Genomic DNA, 18,017 nt, shown 5'->3' with positions numbered 1-18,017 from the left:
TAGATTCATGGTTAATGTTCATGCTAATCTTCTTATCAAATGGTTCTTCAGCTACATCCCTAGGATTTTTTTTTTTTTTAAGAACAAGCTTTGTCATTTCTCTGCAACATGGATAGGCTGAGAATCTTCCAAATCTTCAAGTTCAGGTTCCTTTTCGCTTAACAATTGTATTGTTCAGAATTTAGTTAAATCACTCTGTAATATTGCTCTTTGACATCCATTCTGTGTGGCCAAGCCAACTGCAGGGGCTTTTACTAACATGGAGCCCCTCCCTTGAGCACATGTCCTAGAGAACAGCCTGCAGAGTCACAAGTAAATGGAGGTTCCTGATAGGACTTCCCCAATGACCTTGTAGTAAGCCCTCTCTGGCCTTACCCTCATGCACACAGGATAAGATCCTGCCCAACCCCCAAGCTTACCAAGACCTAGTTATTTTTGGTATGAATTGATCAATCTCGTCTTAGCCCAGGAAATTCAAAGCACTCCACCAGAGGACCCTAATAAAGGCATGTGTCTCAAGTCCTGCTGTGCTCTTTCTACCTGTATGCTGCCTTGACCTCCCCATGTGGCCCCTCAAGGGGTTCTGTCTACTTCCTCCAGGACCTGTGAGCAGTAAACTTCCCTATTTTGCTTTCCCTTGCAGTATTTAGTTGAATTGTAGCTCACCTTCTGACAGCCAAGGACTCTATTTACCAAATGTTAATTAAACGAAGTCACAACATCCTTCTTCAATTCATCTTTCTCCTTCATCTTACTATGAGCAGTCAGGAGGAACCAAGCTGTGCCTTCAACACTTTGCTTAGAAATCTCTTCAGCTAACTATCCAATTTCATCATTCACAAATGTCAGCCTCCACAAAACACTAGAGCACATATTGGCCAAGTTCTTTGCCATTTGATAACAAAGACTGCCTTTCCTCCAGGTTCCAATAACATGTTCTTCATTTCTGAGACCTCTCCAGAAATGTTCTTAATGCCCACATGTTCTAGCCATGCCTTAAAACTCTTCCAGCCTCTACCCATTGCCCAATTCCAAAACTGCTTCCATATTTGTTACAATAGCACCCTACTCTTGGTACCAAAATCTGTATTAGCTTGGGCTGCCATAACAGAATACCATAGACTGGGGGGCTTAAACAACGGAAATTTATTTTCTCATAATTCTAATGGCTAGAAGTCCAAGATCAAGTTTCCAGCATGATTGGGTCCTGCTGAGAACTCTGTTCCTGACTTGTAGATGGCCAATTTCTCTCTAGAGTGAGCTCTCTGGTGTTTCTTCTTATAAGGGCACTAATCCCATCAGGAAGGCTCTGTCCTCATGACCTCATCCATAGTGCCTCTCTAGAGTGGTGATCAAGGAATGCTTCTCTAAAAGATAGTATTTGGACTGAGACCTAAAGGATGAGAAAGAACAAGGATTTTCTTCTGATTTGTTTGCTGTTGTAGTCCCACACCCTAGAACAATGCCTGGCAGAAGGTTTAAATGTTATTATGAATGAATGTAAGAATGAATCAATGACTGAAGCAAGCAACCTAAGTAGATCTGGGAAAAGAGTCTTCCAGACAGAAGGAACAACAATGCAAATATCCCACAGTAAAAAAGCTCTTAGCATGCTGTGGATCAGAAAGAAAGCCTTTGTGTCTGGAAAACATGGAACTGGGGAATAGTGATGAGCATAGAGTTAACAGAGATGAGCATGGAGAAGTAAGCAGTATTATTAGATGTTCCTTGGTGATCTGTACTTAAATATACTGTGCCATTAAGGGATAAAATCTAGAATAAGACTATCTGGATTCAAATCCCTGATCCATCACTCACTACCCGTGGGACCTCGGGTAAGTGAGTTCACCTCTCTGAGCCTCAGTCTCTGGTATATAAAATGGGAAAATAACAATACAGATAATGATAATGAATATAAATAACAATAAATAATAACACAAAACAGTCAGCTTGTTTTGAAGAATTAAGTGAGTTCATTTTAAAATGAGCTCAAAAGGTCCCAGTCAATAACTGTGAATATGTGGCATGTTTCATAATGTTTATAATTTGCTAGGAGGTTCGTGTGTCTTCTTACCACTGGTGTTCTGTCCTTTGTGAATTACCTTTTTTGTTACTGTTGTTGTTCACCAATTTTTCCACTGGAATGTTCTGTTTTTTAATTGTTTTCTGACTTCCCTTTGAATGTTATAAATATTAAAACTTTGTCATGGGCATTGCAAATATTTTTCCTAGCTCTTAATTTGCCTTTCAATGGTGTTTATGGCACTTATCCCGTTTAGAATTTCAAAGGTTCATGTATTCAATCTATTCTTGTACTATTTTAGTTTCTTAATCATACAAAGCATAAGAATACTTTCACATATTACACTATATTTCTTCTAATATTTTTTTACATTTTTATATCTAAATCTTTGTTCTAAGGGATTTTTTTAAAAAGGGTGATATAAGGGGGCACCTGGGTGGCTCAGTGGGTTAAGTGCCTGACTCTTGATTTTGCCCCGAGATGGACTCCACGCATCCGGCTCCATGCACTGGGCGTGGAGACTGCTTAAGATTCTCTCTCTCCCTTTAGCCCTCCCCGCTTGCATTGTCTCTCTCTCTGTCTCTCAAAAAAAAAAAAGAGTGATATAGGGGTATTATCACTGTTAGCATTTTGGTAAATATCTTTTAATACATAAATACATATTTATAGATATATGTATATGATTTTATATAAGTGTGATCAGAGACAAACTAAACAGCACCTCTTGGCATCGACTACCACCCCTTTACTACCTGCCCTCTAAATAAGGAAAGGGCTGGAGAAGGGAATTCATGGAAGAGTAGGAGTCAAGAGGTCTTAGCCTTTTGGTGGTGAGTTTATCCTTCTATCTATTGGGAAGATTCTTCCCCACCTCACTCCAAGCAATGTGTTGTGGGTCTCTCAGAGAATCACTCACAGAGACTGGAGGTCCCACGAGAAGGTGAGACCCACCTCTTGATCCCTGGCTGGATACTAGCTGGGCAGGCAGTCACACATGCAGTCCACTCTGGTGCTGCTATGGGTGGATAGTCATCTGAGCATTCTATGGAGAGCTTGATGAATGTCCCCTGAGGGCAAGGGATTTTCTGTGTCATGGAGACTGGTGTCTAATTCTTGTTTGCAGATCTCCAAAGGCAGAGGACTCTTTGGAGTAGTCCTTCAGGCAGGGCCAGAAGGGACTGTAGTATAGTGTGACTGGGGAAAAAAAGGTTGGGTGCCAGTCTCATCCCCATTTTCTGTGGTTCTTGGAGAGCACTCAGACCAATGAGCAGGTCTAGCCATCACCATAAACTACCAACTGTTCCACATCAGGAAACTGAAGGTCATTGTTACCTTCCTCTCTTTTTTTAAACCTTAGCTCTAGTCAACCACTAGCCCTTTGGTTGTGTATTCTTACAATTTCCTCAATCTCTTTTTTTTCTCTCCACCTCAGGCACGCACCAGTTGTTGCTTGGGTTACTTTAAGAAGTCTTCTAGGGTGAGGAAAGCCAAGATTTTTAAGGCAAGAGAGGGATGGGAGAAATCTCCTTGTTTTTGTTGACCCCAAAGCCAGGGAAACAAAGTGAGCATATTCCAGTTCTCAGACCAAAACAAATAAAATAGACCCCAAACAGAAAATTTACTCTACTTCACCCATTGCTCTTTTGAGTAGACCCTGACCTTTCTTTCTTTTTACCACAAAACATCATGTTTACATTTTTTGCCTACATTTCCTTACCACTCAGTTTTCAATTTTTGAATTATCATTTCCACCTCTCTTTGGCTGAAATTTGCTGTTAAAGATCATCAATGTCAAATACAAAGGTGTAACAATTAGGAATCTTTTCCGTTGCAAGTGATAGAACTTCCTACCTAAACTGGCATAAGCAAAAAAGGGAATGTATTAACTCTTATAACTGAGAAGTCCCTTGAACTAAGTACAGGCATGGCTTCCTCCAAGACTCAAAAACAAACAAACAAACAAACAAACAAACAAAAAAACAACCCCAGCAAGATGTCATTTTTCTCCTTTTATTGGCTGTAAGTCCCTGGTGTTGGCTTCATCTTAGGGCGATGTATGGGAGCAAGACAGTTGCAATGTCTCCAGTTCTTGTATCTACCTGATTGGACATTTAGAAGGGACAAGAGTGTGTTTCGTGTTTCACTTTCTAATTGTGTCCTAGGTCTCTGAACCAATCACTGTGGTTCCAATCAGTGGGACATACTCCCATGGAATTGGCCAGGTTTTAGTCACGTGCTGCATTTCCAGCCTTTGGGGCAGAGATGTCCAAAAAATATATAATAGGAGACACAAATGTAAAACACAGATGTAAGCCACATATGTAATCTTAAATATTAGTAGCTACACTTTTTTTTTAAGATTTTATTTATTTATTTGACAGAGAGAGACACAGCGAGAGAGGGAATGGGGGAGAGGAAGAGGGGGAAGTAGACTCCCCGCTGAGCAGGGAGCCCGGCGTGGAGTTTGATCCCAGGACCCTGGGATCATGACCTGAGCCGAAGGCAGACGCTTAACGACTGAGCCACTCAGGCGCCCCAGTATCTACACTTTTAAAAATTAATTCATTTAAAAATGAAACTTAATTTATTTTATTTAACCTAGTATATCCAAACTATTATCATTTAATCAATATAAAATATTACTAATGAAATGTTTTACATACTTTTCTTACACTACGTCTTTAAAATTAGCATTTTAGCAAGGCTTCCAAGTGATGATAGTGTGTGAGTCTGTGTGTGTGTGTGTGTGTGTGTGTGTGTGTGTATGGGTGTGATAGCTCTGAAACGAACTTTGAGAAACACTGTCCTATAGGCTCTTTTCTTTCTTCTATGTGCCCCAAATCACATTTATAGTGGCGGGAGTACTGAGTAATGTCCTGAAATATATTTTAGCAATTGAAAATTGAAGGCAATGTTACTTGTTAGATCAAGGTTAGATTTGACGTTTTAATACTATTGTGTGTTGCTGCCACCTTTTGGTCATGATACATATTGCAGCCACATAAACAACGACAGGTTTTGGTGGTTTGTGAGCCCTTGACATTTCAGGCAACACACCTCCTCAGCTGTATCTTGAGATGACTTTCCTTTGGAATTCCCATTCATGCCAGAGCACGGAAAGTCTTAATAGTTTGTATTATGGATTCTCAGACTTACATTTACCAGGTTGATTTTTTTTTTCTGTCTACTGTGGCACATAGATTTCTCCCCTATTAAAGCCCTTGTTATCCATATAAAAAGTCCTTATTTTTTAGAGATACATATTGAAGTAGTTACAGAATGAAATGACGTGACTACTGGGTTTTGCTTTAAAATGAAACAGGTGAAGGGCCCCTGGGTGGCTCAGTTAAGCGTCGGACTCTTGATTTTGGCTCAGGTCATGCTCTTGGGGTCATGAGATTGAGCCCCGTGTCCGGCTCTGTGCTGAGCATGGAGTCTGCTTGAGATTCACTCTCTCCCTCCCCCTCTGCCTCTCCTTCTGATCATGCACGCACACACTCTCTCCCTCAAATAAATAAATAAAATGAAACAGAAGGGAAGTGGGTGGTGATATATGTGAAAAAATATTGATGATGAGCTGATAATTGTTGAAGCTGGTGATGGATATATGGAATTCATTATAGAATTCTGTCTATTTGTATGCATTTGAAATTGTTCATGGAAATTAAATAAAAAAGAATAACAAGATTTTTTGTTTCTCACAGCATTGTATACAAGAGTCAGACATCCTGTGGCTACTACCTGATTTGTCGATTAATTGCTACCATGGGATAGAATTTTGACATTTTTTAGGAGAAAGTTACTGTCTTTTTAAAAGATGAACTCAAGGGCGCCTGGGTGGCTCAGTTGGTTAAGCGACTGCCTTTGGCTCAGGTCATGATCCTGGAGTCCCGGGATCGGGTCCCGCATCGGGCTCCCTGCTCGGCAGGGAGTCTGCTTCTCCCTCTGACCCTCTCCCCTCTCATGCTGTCTCTCTATCTCATTCTCTCTCTCAAATAAATAAATAAAATCTTTAAAAAAAAAAAGATGAACTTAAAAGAATTGGCTGTACATGTTTCCAGAAAAATGTTAGAGGGGAGCATGTTTTGGCTTACCAACTAAGACTCATTTTATCAGAAAAATAATAAGTATAACACCATCAGCACAGGGAAATTTTGCAATTCTTTAAGAGAGGAAGGAAGAATGAATGGCAGAGATGACTCTTTGAGCATCTTCTTGGGTCTAGTATATAAATGAAGAAAATACCTATTTGGCCTGTGGACAGTAATCAAAAAATGCCTAATTTGTGCAGATGATGATTATGTTCTTTAGTACAGTTTATCAGAAAACCTGCTTAATCACAGGGATAGCTATATTTCCACAGTAGTTACATCTCCCACGAGCACTGCTCATCTAATCCCATTACATCAAGTTCATTCACTGACCCGCCCCTCTGTCCCTCCTCACACCCCATCATGTCAAGAACAAGGTCCAGTTCCTCCCTGCTTAATACATTTTCTAACATGCCACCACAATTTTCTCCTACATTATTTTTAGCTCTGTTAATCCTTGGATATAGCAAAACCTCACCTCAACATGTATTTATTCCCATATCCTAAGTGTTTGGTCATTTGTATTCTTTTTCTTTCAATTTCTTAATGGCTAGGATGAACTCCTTAACTGGAAACGTACAATGAAATATGTTGAATGAGATAAAGCAAAGGGTATGTCCAACTCATCTCCCTTCAAGTACCATTTCCACTTGAAGGGGTTTAAAATTCTGTGAGAACAAAGTCTGTGAAGAGGAAATCTTCCATGAGATGGCAGAAAGTGGCCTTGAGAGACACACTCCAGGTCCCCAATTGCTCTTATCTTAGTCTCAGTGAGAAACAGGGAAAGAGACGGAGAGAACCACAGAGAGAGGGAGAGCGGGAGAGGGAGAGAGGATGACGTCTAGGCAGCTACAGAATGGAGAAGCATCAGGAATTCTCAATTGGTGGAACAGATCAACAATATAATTGTGTGGCTCAAATCCATAACAATGGTTAGAAGTAGCGAATCACTTAATGAAAAGAGTAATGGGCTTGGAATCAGGAATGCTGGATATGAGTCCTGCCTTAATCACTTTGTAGATCTCTGGGCTTAGACGAGTAATTTCATCGCTCTAAAGCAGGGATTTCTTCTCCCCCTCCCCCTTCCCCTTCCCCTCCTCCTTCTTCATCTTCTGAAATGATGACACTAATGTTACCAATGTCGGGGTCGTTATGTAGACCAGAGCCAGTGTGTGTGTGACAGAATTTCATAAACCATAAAATGCCAGTCATGTAGCCACTCTTAGAGATCCTTAAAGATTCACGCTTCATGACCGCCTTAATCCCTCTCATGGAAAATGGACCTGCAGAAACTCAAGTCAAGTTTTGAACATGCATTCAATGAACCTGCTTGATACGTATCCCAGCATGTGATAGTAGTTTGATAATTTCCCATTCTAAGGACCTACTATGTGCCAGGTGCATTATTGAAGTTTTAAAAAATCCCTTTAACCATCTTCAATGTAAACATTATTCTATTTCACAGGTGAGGAAACAATTTAGAGAGATTAACAAATTTGTCCGAGGGCGCGAGCAAAATGAACTGTAGAAGGATTCATGACCTGAAAGCTTATGCCCTTTCCTTCCACCACACCTTAGATTACTATGCTTTTTTGCTCCTTATTCCTCCATGCCTAAAAATCATATTCTACTTGGCTTTCCTCTCCTCTCAGTCAAAATCCTACCCACCTTCAAAGACCAGTTGAAGTAATTAGATCTTGCATGAAGACTTCCCGAGGGGCCTAACCCGTTGTGATCATTCCACCTCCAAATTCCCGTAGCTCTTATCTTTTCTGCTTACTTTCGTGAATTCAGTAATGCTTTTGGAGTGCCTGTTCTGTGCAAGTCAATGTACTAGGCTCTGGGACCTATCAGCGAACAAAACAGACAGGAATCTTAGCCCTCAGGGAGCAAAACTTTACAAAATAAACAGAAAATAATGCCACAGTGGGCTAGAAGATGGTCAGTGCCATGGAACAAAATGAAGTCGGGAGGAGGAGAAGGAGGGTGAAAGGCAAAGCTGGTGTTTATTAGGGTGTCAGGACAGACTTTGCCAAGAAAGTGTACGTTTTGAGTAAAGACATTGCCTGATGTCCTTAACTAGATTGTGAGCTTTCTGAGATCAGGGAGATTTGTGATAACGTGTCTGCCTTTCTTTCAGTGTCCGGCACAAAATTCTGTACCTTGTTAGGTGCACAATAAACAACGCGTGGTGCTTGTTGATTTATTGATTCCACACACCAGTGGCCTAATATCTTCATATGTAGGATCATTTTGAAGCATTAACGGTCAATCCCTCCACTCCTACCCCACTATATACATTTCCTTTGCGGAGTTTCCTGCTTTTTCAGAAGTGAGGCGGGACTTAAGGACATAATGGGAGAACACTGCCCCCTTCTGGGCAGGTGGTACTAGCGGCTTTTGACTCTTATTTGATTTTCCCTTTACCTACCCACTGTTAACTACACTGTTTTAACTCACTATTTCCTACTCAATCACCCAGGAGTGCTTAGGTTAGCAGTTTGATACAGTTTTGTTGTTGCTGTTTAAGCATCATCTAAATAAATAAAATTACCCAGGAAAAAAAGGAGATGATTAAGAAATGCGGGACAGTTATTTCCTCAATAAAACCACAGAATTTCCAAAGAGAGGGCTGTATGGCAGTAACTCTGAGACCATTTGAGCTGGTTAGTTTCACAATAGATGGGGAAAGAAAAAAGAAAGTGCCAAGGAACTCTGTTCCCTACCAATTAGTACGGTCTCCGGAATGAATGGATGTAGTGTAAATGTGGGGTGAGCAAGAGCACACTGGTTTGTCACTTAGTGACTGCAGGACCTTAGCTTCATTATATAAACGCTCTGAGCTTCTGCTACCTTCCCTAAAAACTAAGGTTAATAATACCAGTCTTGCAGTGTTATGAGATTTTTTTAAAAAGAGTTCATTTAAAGTGTCTGGCACACAGTAGTTTTTCAATACATGGTAGTGTCCCAGTCATGATTCTGGGTTCCAAGTAATCTCAGAAATAATCTCGGGTTCATTTTTGCAAAAAGGAATTTATTGGCAGGCTGAGAGCCCCAGAATCAATGTAGAGTTTTGAGAAGGAGGCAGGGAGCTAGACAGCTCCAGATGAGATTTGCCACAGGAAGGGTCTGAATAGGACCCTGTCATTGCCGCCGGCTCCACCTACACGGAAGTCGCTGCCACTCCCAGCAGAGTGAATCCCAGATTGTCAGTGTCTTTGAGCCACGTCTTTTGATTCAGGTCCTGGTGGGAGCACCGGACTGGTTTAGGTTCTCTGCCTGTTCTACCTGCCGGGGGAGGGGGGGGCGCCCGGGAGAGCCAGGGGCGGCCACTTGGGCTTCCTGGTGGAGTCTGGTCTCACACGGCGGCGATCCCTCAAACATAAAAAGGGGATTCCAATAAACAACAGCCCTGAAGTAAGAAACATCTACTACCGAGAGCTACTGTGACTTTTACGCGGTTCTCTACAAGCCAACCCTTAGCAACTCAGTGGAACAGCTTTACGGCTAGAAGGGATCTTGTAGCCCCCATTTTAAAGTTTGGGAAACCAAGGTCCCAAGAGATGACCTATGCTGAATTATGCAGAAAGTGAAGAGCAGTTACATCTAGAACTTAGGTCCCCTAATTGTCAGTCCAGTTCCCATCTGTCAAATGAGCATGATGGTAAAGCTTACTGCTGGGAACCCTTCTCATTGTTTGGATCTTAGCTCAAGCATCAATCAGTTTATTAGGGGAGATTTCTGTCTCCAACTTGTCCAACTAGTTCAAATCCCCGCTGAGATCACCATAGCACTTCTCCGTTTTATAATGAAGGTGTTTAGTGGATGCTATTTCCCCGTTAGGATGTAAACTACAGGAGGGCAAGGACTAGTTCTGGGTTTTGTTCCGGGCTGCTTCCCCAGCTTTTAGCAGAGCACACAGCAGACCCTCAGTGATTATTGGATCAGTGAAGAAGTGAATGGATAAAGAGAGCCTGTGGACCATAAGGACAATTCAGATAAATATTAGAGTTGTTATTTCATATTGCAGGGGTTACTGCTCATACTACGAATGTCAGGCGGAAGTCTTTGACTCCTCATCCATTTGGGCTCTTTTCTTTCTGCCTATGCCCTTCACCTGATCTTCACTTGTCATCCACTCTGCTCTATCCCTCCCAACCCCCCCATCCCAGGTCTGCCCAGTAGTGGAAGGTTCCAGCATTATCCCTCCACCCACTTGAGGATTTTATTTCTTTTGCCAACCATTCAGAAGATCCATTGATAAGCCACTTCAGCTTAGATAAGCTGGGGTGAGAATTAAGTGGAGAAATGATGGAAAGCCTCCAGCGCAGGGTTTTAGAACATCTGCTCAACAGATATTGATTCCCTTACTCTCTTTTTCCTAAGGAGAGAATTGTAGCCAGCAACTGATAGCTTATTCTAATAGAGAATGTTTTGAAAAGTAACAAGAGGAGGAAGCTTTCAGGCCAGGAATTAGGGTAGCGGTTGGGTGGTGTAGAAATATTTTAAGGGAAGGGCCAGTTAAGGATTCCTTAAATCCCACTGTGAATTCATCACCAGTTCTGTGGGGCAAATAAAAGTAATTTAACAAATAGTAATTGGACTTGCTTCATGCTGGGCACTGAATTAAGTGGACAGTCTCTATGACAGCTCCTTCTCATTATCCGTCAGAAGCTCCCTTTAAAGTGTTGTCCTTTGAGAATGCATCTATTCCTAAAAGTGTCAATCACTATCCATATGCCAGCAAACTTTCAAAACTATGCCTAGAGTTTCTAAGTTCTAGACTTGTGTTTCCACTATTGAAGACCTCAAGGGGGTTGTCTAGCTGGATCTCAAATTCAAAGAACTTGACTCATTATATTCTCCCCAAAGCCATTCTTTTTTCCATGTTGCTTATTTCTGTATCGGTTTCACTACCCACCCAGCCATCGAAGCTAGAAGTTTTGGAGCCATCCTCAAAGTTTCTCTCACTCTCCTTCTTATATTGAGTTGAGAGAACTTGGTGATTATAGCCAACCTTATTGGTGACTCACCTGTACCTTTTTAGCACTCACTTTTCCTCTGCATGCTCACCCACAAGTCTTCTTATTGCAAGCACCAGAGATTCTGTCTGAGAGACTTCCCTGGCTGCTGGTGCTCACTCAGCCCACATATGGGGCAAGCCAGAGTGCCAGGGAGTTAAAGTCCCTGGGAGGAGTCCTCAGTTAATGACTGATGGAAGTTGATGGATATATTTTGAGTAGGACAACTCTGACGCATGTTTTATGCTATCTCCCAGAGGTCTTGAGTCTGAGCACCAGTTGTTCACAGTGGTAATCTACTCATTAACATATCTGAAATAGTTACCGTCCCTTTTTTATCCCCTATCGATGCTTGCTTGGATCATCTCTCAAACAAACTCACTGCACTCAAATGCTTATCTCTGGGCCTCCTTCTAGGGGTAGTCAGCTAAAACAGTGATCCATTAGGTAATGGACTAAAGGCGGGAGAATGGCTAAACAATTTTTACTAGGGATGATTGGCTGTTTGGAGGTATCATTAATCATAAATATAAGGGAGAAAATATGTATCTTTAAATAAGATATAATAACTGAGGTGCTGGCAGGATCACCCGGTTGGACGTGTTCAGTAGACAACTGGAAATATGGAATTAGAGATTGGGAGAAAAGTACAGACTGGAGACAAGGATCTAGGAGTTATCAGTGTATGTAGGCAGGTGCTAAAGCCATGAAAATGATTAAGATGGCCAAAATGCAATGTTTAGAAGGATGGACAGGAAGAATCTATAACAAACACTAAACATCATTCCTACCTTCTCCCCTAAGACTGAGCATAGCTAGGTAAGGAGTCATTTCTAACTAGTGTCTAAATCCACAGAGCCCAGCACGGTGCCTGGGCAGTAAACGCCAAGAAATGCACAACTTAGTTTTATTCACACTATACAGTTATCACAAAACAAGAATCAGACCTTAAACCTCTATGCTCAATCTTGAAGACAATGTTTTTCTTGGTCCCTCATGAAAACCTAAAATCTCATCCACTACCCCACCGATTCTAACTTGCTCGAAGAGCAGATAGGGGAAGATAGTGTGTTTTCTATGTTTTGCCATTTAGCTTACTTAGAGTAGGATGTTGGTGATGCCCCATCCCTTCTATTTGCTTTGAGAGGAGAGGTTATAAAGCAGTCATCTTTCCTCTGGGCGACCTCGGGGGTATTAACCTCTCAGGGCCTCATCCAATTAACTGGTAATGCTCGTAATGCTTCATGTGGTTGCTGTGGAGACGATGCCTGGAAAGTGCTGAGATTCCTCAGCTTAGCACAATCAAGAACCTGTCAAGCCTGACTTTCTGCAGCGTGCACGAAGCAAACGACAGTCTTGTTTATTTATTTCGTCCCCCAAGTATGACATTACAAACCAGCACATTTTCATACCACCGGTAAAATGGTACTGCAATCCCTCGCTGCCAGAAAGCACTACGCTTCTTACGACAGCGCACGACTCCGCGCCGGACAGACACGCCTAGTCCCGTGGGCCCTGACCTTGCGGGCCAATCGCGCTGCTCCCGACCCTGACGTAAGCTGTGCCTGTGCATGCGCAGGGCGGGGAGACCTTGGCGAGGCGGTGGAGGAGCTTAGCGGACGGGAAAGCACTGGCGGAGAGAAAGTTGAGCGGCAAGATGCAGAGCTGGAGTCGTGTGTACTGCTCCTTGGCCAAGGTGAGGGCCGACGGGGTGGGGTCGTGCCGAGCCAGAGGCGCAGAAGGGCCGGTTGACGGGGTCCGGGACGCGGCCTAACTGGTCGGGGCGAGAGAGGCCGGCAGTCTGGCCGGACAACCCGCGGCCCCGCCCCTGAGCGGGCTCTGGCGGGGTCGCGGTCGGAGCCGGGACCGCCCCGGTGGAGAGGCCCCGCCTGTTGTGCGACGGCCTGCAGTCCGCTCGCAAGTCTGGGCTCTGGGGCATGCGGGTCACACACAGGCCTGTCCACCTTGGCAGAGAAAGTACAAATCGCACCCTACCCGTCTGGTCTTTTCATACCCTCTACCTTTTACTAATCCTAATCCCAGCCCCTGAGTGGCAGTGGGCAGGTAACCTTGGGGCCACTCCTTGAAACACCCAGACGCAGTCAGCCCCGACAGGTAGCCCTAGGAACTCCTCAAAGGCCTCTTCATTGTTTGCCGCGTTAAGCTAGTGTTCACTGCCTTCTCCTAGAGGCTTGTATTTTTAATTGCAGCTGCTTATCGTTAAGACAGCTAGCTTTCCCTTTTCATCCACGTGCCGAATACAGCCAGATTGTATATATGTGGGATCGTGGCTGGGTACTACGTTGATGGATACCTTAAAAATAGTATAGTAATCAGGCTCCTTTGTTTCTAAGATGAGTAAGCTGTGCTCCTGAGAGTTAATGTAATATGCTAGGAGTCATATTTCTAGGCAGAGGCAGAACTGGGAGTAGAAGTTAAGACTGATGTTTGGTCCGCTCCTCTGGTCTGCTGTGCTGATCTCAGGTGCCTTGAATTGCTTTGGAGTAGAGAACATTGCTACATGAATGTGGGTTTCATCACTGCCTCCCATTTGCCTGCTGTGATAAGAGCTCTTTGCATTGTTTCTTTGTGCTTCATTGTTTTTAGGAAAGAGTAGACATTCATACAGATTGTTGTGGAGATTATGGTGCAGTTTGTGAAATTGTAGTAGCTCTTGAATGTAATAACGCATTTTCCTACGTTATCTTGTCTAATTTTCTGTTTCTAGTTAACCATTCAGGAGCATCTTCACAGATTGTATGTGGTAGTTTGAGTTAGGAAACAATAATTACAAGTAGAGAATTGTAATAATAAAGATTACTGACTAATTAAGTTAGAACTTTAAGAGCCCTTTTTAAAAAAAAGATTATTTGAGAGACAGAGTGAGCGAGAGCATGAGCGGGGGGGGGGGGGGGGGGGGGGGAGAGGGAGAGGTAGACTTCCAGCTAAGCAGGGAGACCAACATGGGACCCGATCCAAGGACCCTGGGATCGTGATCTGAGCTGAAGGCAGACACTTAACCGAGTCTGCCACCCAGGTGCCCCTAGAACTTTAAGAGCCTTAATTGTGACATTAAATTGATCCCTGGCACCAAAAATTAGCCATGCTTTCCGAAAATTTAATAACACTTAAGACCACTGAATAACAATTTTTTTAATTGGGCTTTAGCCCATATTTATATGAAATGGTTTATTGAATATTCATAATGAAAAGATAGTATGGGGAGCTAAGGTTGTAAAGTTTAATTGTTGTTACAAAAGAGGAGAAGTTGATACGTAACCGCTGTTTGGCAATGGAAGATATATAAATAATAAGTGCTTGACACATTTGCTCCAAGTCATTACGTTTTCATTGACCTTCAGTGTTCTATTTTGAATTCTTATTTTACATAATACAACATTTTCTTTCTTTTTTCCAGAGAGGCCATTTCAGTCGAATATCTCATGGCTTACAGGGAGTTTCTGCAGTGCCTCTGAGAACTTATGCAGATCAACCAAGTAAGTACTTAGTAAAACAGTTTTTCCTCAGATTAGCTCACAGTTCCTTTGTGTTTAACTGCAAAAGCAAGTGAATGTTAGAGTAACTAATTACAGACTAAACTGTCATAGAATTCATTTGTTCATGTATTTATTCATTTAAGTGTTTATTGAGCACCTAGTGTGTCTAGGTGGTGAACTAGGCAAAGCCCTGCTCTTTTGAAATTGATGGTCTGCTGGTAAGAAACAATACTCAAGTAACAGGTAAATATTTTGGTTAGTGACTGAAAATTAAAGCAGGTAATTGGGAGTAAAAAAGCCCATTTTAGTTAGGGTGTCAGGGCTTTTCTAAGGAGATGACGTCTGAGTGAAGAGAGGGAGTGTGGTTATTTCAGGCGGAGGGAAACAGCAGTGAGAAGGGTCTGAGGTAAGAATTAGATTGTGAGGTTTAAGGCATCGCAGGAACGCTGGTGTAGCTGGAGCAGAGACCCATGGGATGTGACATCAGAGAGGTAGGCAGGGATCAGATCATGGAGGGCCTTGAAAGTCAAGTGAAGGAGTTTGGATTTTACTCCAAGAGTGATGGAGAACCGCTGAAGGGTTTTGAGCAGGGGAGTGATTTTTAATGTTTACATTTAAAAAGTTAATTCTGTCGACTGGATAAGATTAAGTGTGTTGGTGGTTTGTGGTTTGACACTGTTCAGAATGGTGAGGTGACTTTTTTGACATCCCAATTGAAAATTCTTATGGGCCTGTCAAAGACATATTTTAAAGACTGGAAGGATATACTCTGAAAGGAAGCTATGGAATTTGGGTATTTTCTTCTTGTTCTCTTTTGAAAATATTTTTGAAGTTTCTATAAAGGATGTATATTTTGTTTTTTAAAACAGGAAGTTAATAGGCTTATAGTAAGGTATTTTGGCCTCCCAGTACCAAGGGTATTAATTATTTGAAATAATCTGTTTTGACATTTACTGGAATCACCCATATGACATAAGTAAAGTTGCATTAAAACTTCTTTGTAGAAACCATTCGCTGGGTGGAACTGTGACCGTTTGTGTCACCGCATTCTCTGAAATAATTTTATCCTGTACCTTAATTGCTGCCAAACTAGTGCCATCTGAGATACTTTATTTCTGGAAGAAAGAGTAGTGGGAGGATTCCGTCACCAGTGACCAACAGTGAATGATTTATCTAGCTTTGAAAAGGGCAAGAAATCCTTTAAAAAATACTAATTTGATGGTGGGGAAAAAAGTTGTACCCATTATAACCTTTTTAAAAAAATGTTTCATATTTGTTTACAAAGGAATATAGTTTTTAAAAATTTTATTTATTTGAGAGAGACTGAGCAGGAGGGAGAGAGAATCTGAAGCAGGCTCTGCACGGAGCACAGAGCCTGACATGGGGCTCGATCCCACGACTACAAGATCGTGACCTGAGTTGAAACCAAGAGTCTCGAGGCCTAACTGACTGAGCCATCCAGGCCATTATACCCTTTGTTCCTTTTTTTTCTTCCAGTTTTATTGGGATATATATCAGTTGTCTTTGTTAAATGGGAATAGTACTTGTTCTTAACTCAAGCAACAGGAGAAATGTTAGATTTTCATTTCCAGAGCAGGCAATTAAAGACGTTGTGGCTAATTCTTCACCTTTGGAATTGATCAACGCAGATTTATTCAGTGCCTTCTATTTGCCAGGTAGTCTTTGGGCAGGATCTTAGATTTTAGTGGAATGAGGGTAACTGAGTGCTCGTGAATCAAATTGTTTAGTGATTCCTTGACATTGAATAAATTATAAATCCCTTAGCACCCACATTAATACAGTGTGTAAAGTCTTTGGTTGGGTGAAATAACAAGCATTGTATGTTCATATTTATATTTACTTGAGCTGTTTACTTACTATTTTTTTAAAGAAATTTTTTTGGAGAGTCGAGAGAGAACATGTGTACATGTGCTTAAGTGGGGGGCGAGAGAGGGACAAGCAGACTCCATGCTCGGTGTGGAGTCGGATAAGGGACTTGAACTCACGACCCTGAGATCATGACAGCCGAAACCAGGAGCAGGACACTTAACCTCAGGTGCCCCCGAGGTATTTATTAAATGGCTGTCTTTTCCTCAAGGATTTACAGTTTGTTAGGGCAGGGACTGAGATTGTTTACTGTCTATAGTGGTACAGTACATACTCAGTGCATATTTATTGAATAAATATGAGAAAAGGGACCATATCTGATTTACTTACTGCTTTATCCCAAGCATTCAGTATGGTGCCTGGTACAGAGTAAGTCCCCAGCAGCAACAACAGTAATGGTAACTGATTCCCTGAGAGCTTACTCTGTCTCCGGCAGTCTTTAATCCTCGTTGCCATCTTACAAGGTGTGCTGCTGTTTGCCCCATTTTATAAGTGGAGGTGCTGAGTCAAGAGAAGTCCAGCTAGGAAGTGATAGAACTGGGAAAAATTTTTTTTTTTTTTAAAGATTTTATTTTATTTATTCATGAGAGACAGAGGGAGAGAGAGAGGCAGAGGGAGAAGCAGGCTCCCAAGGAGCAGGGAGCCCGATGCGGGACTCAATCCCAGGACCCTGGGATCATGACCTGAGCTGAAGGCAGAGGCTTAACCATCTGAGCCACCCAGGCGCCCAGAACTGGGAAAATTCTTGTGACTCTAGAGCCTACACTTTTTTTTTCTTTTTAAGATTTTATTTATTTATTTGACAGAGACAGCAAGAGAGCACAAGCAGGGGGAGCAGCAGAGGGAGAGGGAGAAGCAGGCTCTGTACTTGAGTAGGGAGCCTGATGTGGGACTTGATCCCAGGACCCTGAGATCATGACCTGAGCCGAAGGCAGACGCTTAACTGAGCCATCCTGGCACCCCTAGAACCTACACTCGTAATCTCTGTTCTGTTTGGTCTGCTTCCAGTGAGTATTGGTTGATCAGACCAGCTTGAGGAGTTCAAAGCTTATTATATATAAAACATTCCCTGTTAAAACATCTAGAAGGGGGCACCCGGGTGCCTCAGTCAGTTAAAGCATCTGCCTTTGGCTCAGGTCATGATCCCCGGGTCCAGGATTCGAGTCCAGCGATGGGCTTCTTGCTCAGCGGGGAACCTGCTCCCCGCCCCCGACTGTGCTCTTTCTTGTGCACTCTTGCTCACGCTTTCTCTCAAATAAATAAGTAAATAAAATTTTAAAAATAAACATCTGGAAGATGTTTGATTGTCTCTATGAACGAAGTTCATCAAAATTTGAAGAGTAATGTATATTATGGATAGGACCTTCCATTTCATGACAGGAATGGACTCCTAGCACTTAATCACTCATATTTGCTATATTCATTTATTCATTAGTTCAACAAATAAGGAATATACACTATGTGCTAGTTATTGGGCTGGTTGCTGGGATATAGCAGT

At 42.3% G+C, this 18,017-nt stretch overlaps 1 protein-coding gene across 1 annotated transcript in view; it reads left to right on the top strand.

Moving 5' to 3' along the window:
* Nucleotides 1-12,675: 12,675 nt before the first annotated feature.
* The window catches only part of DLD (dihydrolipoamide dehydrogenase), a 40,115-nt gene continuing 34,773 nt past the window's right edge, over nucleotides 12,676-18,017 (top strand). Inside the window, exons 1-2 of the mRNA XM_027574785.2 lie at nucleotides 12,676-12,831; nucleotides 14,554-14,632. Of these exons, the coding sequence (XP_027430586.1) occupies nucleotides 12,793-12,831; nucleotides 14,554-14,632 (118 nt within the window). The 5' untranslated portion in view covers nucleotides 12,676-12,792. The remainder of the gene's footprint in view (nucleotides 12,832-14,553; nucleotides 14,633-18,017) is intronic.

Source organism: Zalophus californianus, chromosome 12 (genome assembly GCF_009762305.2).
Source record: "Zalophus californianus isolate mZalCal1 chromosome 12, mZalCal1.pri.v2, whole genome shotgun sequence".
NCBI classification, from domain to species: domain Eukaryota; kingdom Metazoa; phylum Chordata; class Mammalia; order Carnivora; family Otariidae; genus Zalophus; species Zalophus californianus.
This window is presented reverse-complemented; position numbering and strand designations above follow the sequence as displayed.